The 9557-nt window shown below is 36.5% G+C and overlaps 1 protein-coding gene across 1 annotated transcript; it reads left to right on the top strand.

The window, feature by feature from the left end:
* The first annotated feature begins 413 nt into the window (after nucleotides 1-413).
* Nucleotides 414-5406, top strand: LOC132040029 (uncharacterized). The gene is made up of 5 exons (XM_059430631.1): nucleotides 414-1208; nucleotides 2803-2949; nucleotides 4595-4690; nucleotides 4768-4920; nucleotides 5040-5406. The coding sequence occupies exons 1-5, from the start codon at nucleotides 723-725 to the stop codon at nucleotides 5172-5174; spliced, it is 1017 nt and encodes a 338-aa protein (XP_059286614.1). The 5' UTR covers nucleotides 414-722; the 3' UTR covers nucleotides 5175-5406.
* Nucleotides 5407-9557: the final 4151 nt, after the last annotated feature.

Below are 9557 nucleotides of genomic sequence, written 5' to 3'. Positions count from 1 at the left end.
TTTCCTTAGATTTTAATTATTTATTAGTATGATATAACTAGTTATGAATGTATTAGTCTTTTCAAATTTTAATTAATGAATGAGATATGAAAATCAATGAGATTTTAAAATTAACAAGTAGTATATTGTTTGTGTTTAGATGTAACATAAAAAGTACAAAAACATAATTATTGGCGTACTTTCGTATATAACAGCTAAATGAGATTTAAACATCAAATGCAGTTTACACAAATAATAACATCTCATTATAACAGTTATGAAATTTTCAGATAAATGCTGTCATTATAGAGAGATTTGACTGTATGAGCTAAATTAGTAACGAATGACATAGCTCATTCTCAAATTACTTTTAAAACATGATAATTAGACCTTTTTATAATGGAATATCATATTGTAAGATATTTTATGATTTTAGTAAATTTATTCTTATATCAAACATTTCAGAGGTTGGAACACATGGAGTAATTTGGCGGTCTCCGTAGAAATCCTGCTGCTCTATCTCTGACACGCTCTCTTTTTCTCCCTCTACCATCTCCTGTCCACAATTCAATCCTTTCATCTCCCTTTCTTCTTAGTATTCTTTTGTTTACCTCTTGTTCTCTCTCTAATCAATCCCTATTTATAATTTATAATATAATATACTAAAATCATATTCTTTCATCACAAATCCCTGTTCTTGTGACCAATTTTCTGCACAGTTGAAACACTACTAGTGCACAACCATGCCTGTAATAACTTCTACAAGAAACACAAAACCCAGAAACCAAAAGCAACAGAACACCCCCAAAGCCATCTCCGAAACTGACCCCATGTATTCAAAATCAACCATTTCTTCTATCCTCCTAACACCCTTTTCACCCACCAGTAAAAAGAAGAACAAGTTCACATCACTTAGGGGACTTGGTTGCAGGGCAACATCTCCACAAGTCTCTGTGCCTGATACAATTAAGACTTCAGCTGATTGGGAATCCAAGAAAGTCAAGAATAAGATGAAGAAAAGCAAGAAAAACAAGACCCTCAATCTGAATTTTGTTGGTGGAGAAGGAAATAACTTTTCCACCCAGAACAGTTGTTGTAATAACTCCTCATGTTTATCTGCTCCAGATGATGTTTGGTGCGGATTAACTGCTGATGCTGCTTCTGTTGATTGTGTTGTTTCAACTAGGCCACTTTCTGGTAGAGCCAGACTTCATATTACCCCCAGGGAGGTACTAATCTACTATTCCCTCCGTTTTAATTTGTTTGTCTGGTTTTGAGTTCACACGGACTTTAACAGAGTAAATAACACTTTTGAATCTTATGTTCCAAAATACCCTTTAATCTTAAGTATGCCATATGAAATTAAAGAGTTGCCAAAAACAAAAGGGTCATCTTTTTTGAATGGACTAAAAGGAAAAGTAAGACACAGACTAAAAGAAAAAGTTAAGACAAACAAATTGAAATAAAGAGAGTATTCCTTTTATATTTTCAGCATCTATTATTTCTTATGTTTTTGCATTAAGGGTGTTTAGGGTATGAAGAGAAATGTTTCCCATGAAAAATGTAAGAGAATGTTTCTTAGGAAAATAATCGTATTTCTTACTTATTTTCCTGTGTTCGTTATGTACACGAAAAATATTATCCTAAAAGCATTTTTATATAGTCTAGACAAATACTATGGGAGGTGGGTGTTAGGGATGTGGGGTGGTGGGGATGAGGCTAAGGGATGGGGTGAAGATAAGGTGCGTTGGAGGGTGGAGAGAACACAATCAATGTGCAACTGACACTTGTGGAACTTATTTTCCCTACTTTACTAGGGAAATTATTTTCCTCATTTTAAAGGAATTTGCTTTCCTAGAGAAAATATTTTTCAACCAACCGAACATGGAAAGATATTTTCCATAAAATGTTTTCCTCCATACCAAATACACCCTAAAAATATACTACTTCTTCCTTCACATTCTATATGTCACTGTTACTACTGACAGTTCTTTTTAATATGATTCTTTAAAATCTGTTTAAAATATGTTGAGCTATTAACTATTGTGACTAGTAATAGTTTTTATGCAGTTGGCAAAGATTTAATGTGTATAAACTTAAATAATTTATCCTCTAATTGGCACCTAAAATTAGATGATTTGACATCCTACTAAGAACATCTTCACATAAAACAGGGTATGAAACAGAGGTCTAAATGGAGCGAGATTGATATTTAGAATTCATATAGTGACCGCAACTGGTTTGAGATTGAGGCTTAATTGTTGTCGTTGTTGTTGTTTTCTCACATCCTAGTACGACGTTATTTGCTTCCTATGTTATTATAATTACTGCTCTTTTTGGATGTGCCCTTTAACTTTTGGTCCAGTGTCTTGAGTCTAATTGAATGTCAGTTATCAAACTACTATTTGGTGTTCTGCTACTTAATACAGTGAAATTAGGTCTACATAGATGGTCTCTTAAAGGAAGACGTGGTTATAATATTTTTCTATCGAAGTTAGGCCTTTGTTTCCCCACCTAGCCATTTACAATGTTACAGCCCGTGTTGGTTATGTCATGTAGAAATCATCTCGTTATGCTTATGATCCTTCAAATCTCTTAAGTTAGTTGTGGTTGTCTATTCTGCTCTTGTCCTTGTCTGCCTCGTGTTTTCGGAACTGTCCTGTATCTATTTTCATTGTGAATTTTAAAGTAACTTCTTATATATTAAGTAACTTCTTATATATTTTATCTGAATTTGAATGTATAGATGGTGAATGTTGAGTACAAGGTTTATGTGTTAATAAAGTGAAGTATATACCACAATTTCATTTCTTTTTTCCACAGCGATCTTCATGTCCTGTGCGAAGAATGGTGAGCCCAGAAGACGATCCTTTTCTTGATATTGAGGAAATGCCACACTCCCGAGCAGACTGGTTTGGGTTTAGGTATCATCGCCATTCTCACTATGGTTTTCCTGAAGGACTTACGGAGGTTTGTCGATACATGCTTTACTGACTAATTTACACATTACAGCATTCTCTCTGTTGCTGATGCTTTTTCATTTTCTCAAGAAGAATCATTACTGTTATCCTGATGCCTTAGTAAAATTATGTTTTCTCATGTGCTTGTGCCTTTTATATTTTATTATTATCATTTTCTTTAGTAAGAAATGTTGTTTGCCATTTGTGTACAGTTTTGCCCATATTATTACTGGAAAACAATTGAACCGAAGCAGTTCGGTATAGAGGCTTAGATTATTTTGCTTTTTGAGGCTTTACATATTCAGTTTAGTGCTTGGGGCTGTTTTGGGTTTTTTTTGGTCTTCGGTGCTTAGTGGAACTGCCATTGTGATGAGAATGCCCCTCAGTTTGGGTTGCCAAAGCATAATCTAATGAGTATCACGAGGTGCATGCTTAGCGTCCAACAAAATGGTCGAGCACTTTGCATCACAAGATTAAGTTGATACTGATGAGCATGCTTGGTCAGTGCTGTCGATGTTGAATGCTCAAATTATGAGATTTGGTTGTAGAAGAGTCATTTTAGCTTCTGCACTTCCATGAAGCATCACCACTTAATCTGATTCCTTTCGTTTTAGTGAACCTTAATTTGCGTGATGATCTTGGAAGTAGCTTGGTGCAATCCTTCCTTCACAGTTTACCAATTTATGCAGAACAACTAATAATGGGATATTGTTTGCTTAGCTGTCTAAAAACTATTGGCATTGCCTTGTAATTGATGTTCCTGGTGGTGTTGAACTCTTAAAATGTCTGGAAAACCTGATAACAATGTGAAATTTTTCGGTGAATCTTTTAACTTCCATAGCAAGCTCAAAACTGCTAACCATTCTGGCCAACTTACTTTCTTTATGGTTTTTATGTTGCCCTTCATTTAGTTATAAAAAAAATAAAAAATAAAGCTTTTTGTAGTGATCTAATTTGTCAGTAATGTGTTCAATTTTGTTGACATGAATGCCTTCTACTCCTTCATGCCTACAATGCAGAGGCAATAACTCCTGCAAGAAACAAAGACGTAGTACCAAGAGATACCTTGGTAATCAGAGTTTTGATTCTGTTTAACCTGACTTCCTAAAGTCAAGTAACAAAGTAAATCTAGGGTAAATGCTTGTTGGTTTGGTGGCTTCCATCCCAAAATATGATTTTGAGATAATATAAGATGGAGCATGTTATTTTCCTGTTAATTTACCCTGCCATCATAGTGTTCTTTTCTGAGAATAATGTGAGTAGACTTGATAGAGAAGCCGTAGAGACTTGTCCTCAGGTGCCCTACCGTGAGAGTAACAATTTTCTTGCAAAGAAAGTTGCTGATCAGGCTAATGCTGCTAAAGCAGTAGTGGCATCCTAGGTTAACAAAGCCTTGAGCATGTTCGTTATTGACAGCGTGCAGCAAGCTCCATCCTATGGTAATTGCATCATGTAGTTGTGGATAATATCAGTTATTCACCTTATATAAACCTTTCAATTTAGTAATATTAGAGGACCTTTCAGTCACTGTTATCTATTGAATTCTCTGTGGTAGCCTAGAATGAATCTTTTTTCCCCTTTTGATAAGTTAACATCGACAGTTGGGGGCGTGTGTGCATAATTCGCAAGTGTTACTAACTGGACTCTAGTTGCAGATTGTGATGCTTCAGAATAGTCTTATGGGAGGAAGAACAGAGGGTCTTGATCGATACCGAAGCTGGAGACTTAATGTGGATAACATGTCATATGAGGCAAGTCATTTCCTTGCGGATCTATCCGTCCTTGTGACTCTATCATCGTGCTAACGATTAGTACCTTTTGCTAACAGGAACTGCTGGAACTTGGTGATAGAATTGGATATGTGAGTACAGGATTGAAAGAAGATGAGATAACTCAATGTGTCAGGAGAACCAAGCCCTTCTTTTTGAATACTTTATCGCATTTGCGCACAGAACTGGAAAAAAAGTGTAGCATCTGTCAGGTTGTGCTTAGTAAAACTTGCTGGATATTTGCGTTCGTTAGTCTCAGAACATTGTTTTAACAAAAAGTTGATTTCTCTAACAGTTAAAACTATCTTTTTTCTGCTTTTACTAAATGCAGGAGGAATATGAGGCTGAGGATGAAACGGGCAAGCTAGGTTGTGGACACTTCTATCATATCCATTGCATAAAACAGTGGCTTATGCACAAAAATAGTTGTCCGCTTTGTAAATCTGCTGCCGTGTCTGATAGCTAAACTTTCGAAGAATTTTCAACCTCGTGAACCTGTTGATTTCGTATTCCTTTTGTATAGCTTTTATGCATGCAAGAAAATTCTTTTATGTGGTTCTTTTGCAAGTGCTTTGCGAAGATTATGGCTCTTTTGTTTGGATAGCAGTCCAATATGGGACTGCTTGAAACAAAGTGGTTCGCATTCTTCTGGTTGTCTTTTAATTACAATGCTTCAATGGTACAAAACTCTTGCCATATTGAATTTTTAGATGTGATGCAGAGTTGTTGCTGCTTTTCTAGTTTCAGGGTGACAAATTGCTTCAGTATTATAAATTATATTTTGGAAAGAAAAGCCTAATGGCATCAAATTATAACATTAAGGGGTCGTTTGGTCGCTGGATAGAGCCATGCATGTATTACTAATGGAAGGATTAGTTATGCAGAGTGTAGTTATTTCATTTTCTAACCTGCATAAAGTAATGCTTGATTCATTGCATGTTTTAGTTATGTAGGATTGTAAAATAGTAATGGAACACAATACTCGATATATTGGATTTTATACATAGCAGCTAAAATGCTACCAAACATAGTACAAAGACTAGTTATGCTGGTTCTAATACATGTATAGTTCACTTCCGCAACACCCCTAACTTTTACACATTCACTTCCGCAACACCCCTAACTTCTACACGAGTTAAGAATAGTCTCTTGTGTCTTGTCATTGCTGAGAAAAGGCCTAACATAGTCCATTAGGTTTGGGTTTGGACTCAAAATTATACATGTTCTTTTACTTGGAGCACTACTAGTACACAACGTTTACTAAAGTGGTGCACTTTTGGTCACTCTCTAAAATTCTATTAAATTTTAACAGAGAGGATCACCTTAGCAATGCAGTGTACTAGTAATAATCATTCTCAAGTCATTCATGTTGAGCTCTGGGGGAGCCATGAAAGTAGGCCTCTTCTATATCCTAATTAACTGATTCTAAGCCAGTACTACTGCCAATGAATAACCACTCTAACTAATGATCTGTTAAGATTCTGTGTTTATAAAGTCTTTTCTTTCGTGTGGGATTCTCAAGCAATTAAAACATTTTTAGCCATATTGCGTAATCAACTTATAACAACAAAGGTTTATCTCCGCAACTTCTCTCAAGAACTCCGTTTTTTCTTTCTTTTTCTTTGGTAAATTAGGACTGTTGATCATTTTTTTTGTGAAGATGGATGCTGGGCTTGGTTGGGAAAACATGTCACGTGATGAGCACTTGACTCCAGCTTCATCCCTGTTAAAAGTTAAAACGGAATTTTTGGAGAGTAACCAAAAGTGCACCACTTTATTAAATATGTGTACTGTTTGTGCTCCAAGTAAAAGAATATGAATGATTGAGTCCAAATCCAAAAATGATGAACTATTTTAGGCCTTTTCTCTGTCGTTGCTTCTCATAAGATGTCTTCATTTTCTCAGTGAACAGTTTACCTTTGACTTTGTTAGCACCAGGGGCGGAGCCACGTTAGCTCCAGGGGGTTCATCCGAACCACCTCAGCGAAAAATTACAGTGTATTTTCAAAGTTAAAAATATTTTATTATGTATAAATAGTAGATGTTGAACCCCCTGACTTCTTCGTGCATTTACCTTTTAGAATTTTTGAACCCCCAAGATGAAAATTCTGCCTCGGCCACTGGTTAGCACAAGTAGCTTCAGTGTAGAAACGTGTCGAGGTTGTCTTGAATGTCATCTTATGTAAAACAAAAATTCTCACTCATTTCTCTGAATAAAAATAGTTAAAATGTCTAAGCCACAGGTTTTAAACGTGTCTAGGAGTGAGCTAATTGCAACCAGACAATAACTTCTTCCAAAATATATAGGACCTTTATTCATTTGTTTTCTGATCAAGTTGTTGGAGAGGCGCCACATAAGTTGTCAATTGCAAGAAGCAAAAGATCAACAAACACAGTTATCCACCCTCTCCCCACCTGTAGTAAATGTTAAGCAGACTTACAGGTTTTTTCCTTGCGAAAGCAGATCATCTGCAACAATCACAACTCGAATTATTGGTCATTCGAATGCTCACGTGACAGTTGGAAAACCCTAGTTTCACAGCCTAAGTTCCTATTTAAGTTATGCAGAGAATTTACTAACCTAGCTTTCTCTAGACGATTTAGAGCGTGTCTTCCAATATCCATAATGGTGTTTATGTAGACCTGTTAAGAATTAAGCGAGTGATGCAGCGGAACCGATTAGGATGCGCCAACACAAGAACAATAATGCAAGAAAGCAATAAATGTAATGAACACAAGATTTACATGAAAACCCAAGACGGGAAAAATCACGGGGCGCGAAGCGCAGAGAAATCAACTATAATGTGAGGAATACAAAGCGATCTCAACAGGGTGTCGAAGCACAATAAGATCAAAGGAAACGAAAGATTACAATCTCTCAATGAAAATTTTCTCTAACCTAAGTGTGGAATGTAGTCTTGTGTGTAGTCTTGATAGTTGTTCTCCTTTTTCTTGATATCTCCTTTAAATAGTGGTTGAAGACGTTAAAAATCCCAATTGGAATGGGACAAGCCAATCGAATCCCAGTTGGAATGGGACAATTGTCGAATCCCAGTTAGAATGGGACAATTTCGTGAAACCCTTTTGGGACATATTCTAACAATCTCCACCTTGGACCAAAATACATCAACATCAACCCTCGCCACCCCATAAAGCCCCGAAGGGAAATTTAAGCATGAAGAACACCAACTAAGTCTAAGCAGTGCTTAAACTTAGTAATAGCAAGCAATGTGGTTAACATATCTGGGGGATTCTCTGACGTGTGAACTTTCTTTACCACAATCTCCCCTGCAGCAATAGTATCTCTGATAAAGTGGTATTTAACGCTAATATGCTTGGTCTTTGAGCGATGCGAATCGACCTTGGTAAGATGAATAGCACTCTGGCTATCAGAAAATAAAATGGTAGTACCTTGTTGAACACCAAGATCAATAAGAAGAACTCGCAACCATGTAGCTTCTTTAACACCTTCAGTTGCAGCGATATACTCAGCTTCAATAGTAGAAAGGGTTGCAATAGATTGTAACTGTGCTTTCCAAGAGATAGCACCAGAGCACAGTGAAAAAATATAACCAGAAATAGACCTCCTACGATCGAGATCACCACCATAATCAGAATCAACGAACCTAACAGCATCATAATACGATGCCTTGGCTCTATCAAATATCAGACCAATATCAATGGACCCTTTCACATAATGAAGAATCCACTTCACGGCATCCCAATGATCCTTTACAGGATTATAAATGTATCGACTCACCATGCTTACCGCAAAAGCTAAATCAGGTTTAGGGCAAACCATAGCATATATAAGGCCACAAACAACACTAGCATACAGGATAATAGACATCCTCTCAATGTCCTCCTCAGACTTAGGACAAGATTCAGCAGACAGTTTGAAATGAGCAAAAAACGGAGTAGAAATAGGTTTAAAATCAAACATATTAAACCTATTGAGGACTTTCTCAAAATACTTCCTCTGAGACAGGTAAAGCTTCCCAGCTTTTCGATCCTTGTGAATCTCCATACCAAGAATCTTCTTAATTGCACCAAGGTCCTTCATCTCAAACTCAGAATTAAGTTGAGATTTTAACTTGTTGATCAAAGACTTGTCTTTAGAAGCAATCAACATATCATCAACATATAACAAGAAGTAAATGAAGAAACCACCAGAAAACTGTCGAAAATACACACAATTATCATACTTACTACGTGTGTAGTCTTGCCCAATCATAAAGGAATCAAACTTTTTGTACCACTGTCTTGGAGCTTGTTTAAGGCCATAAAGAGATCTTTTCAATCGACAAACAAATTGCTCCTTGCCAGGAACAACAAAACCCTCTGGTTGCTTCATATAAATTTCTTCTTCTAACTTTTCATGAAGAAACACAGTTTTAACATCAAGTTGCTCCAACTCCAAGTCAAAAAGAGCAACAATAGCAAGTAACACTCTAATGGAGGTATGACGAACAACAGGAGAGAAAACTTCACTAAAGTCAATACCTTCCTTTTGGTGGAAACCACAAACCACTAAGCGAGCTTTCCATCTTGCTTCTTTAACCTCGGGAATACCATATTTTAGTTTGTAGATCCATTTTACAGTCAATGCACGACGGCCTTTGGGCAGCTCACATAACTCCCATGTATTATTTTTGTGCAAGCTTTCCATCTCTTCTTGCATAGCCACTAACCAATTTGAGGAATTAGGACAAGAAATTGCCTCAGAGTAAGTAGAAGGATCAACTCCTTCGAGAATTTCTTGTGTAACTGCAAGAGCATAAGCAATAAGCCCATCATCATTAGTGTCAGCATATCGAGCGGGCTTCTTTATAACTCATCTCAGTCAATC

The sequence above is a fragment of the Lycium ferocissimum genome, chromosome 12, assembly GCF_029784015.1.
Source record: "Lycium ferocissimum isolate CSIRO_LF1 chromosome 12, AGI_CSIRO_Lferr_CH_V1, whole genome shotgun sequence".
Lineage (NCBI taxonomy): Eukaryota > Viridiplantae > Streptophyta > Magnoliopsida > Solanales > Solanaceae > Lycium > Lycium ferocissimum.
Note: the sequence above shows the minus strand (reverse complement) of the source record. Positions and strands in the feature narration are given on the sequence as shown.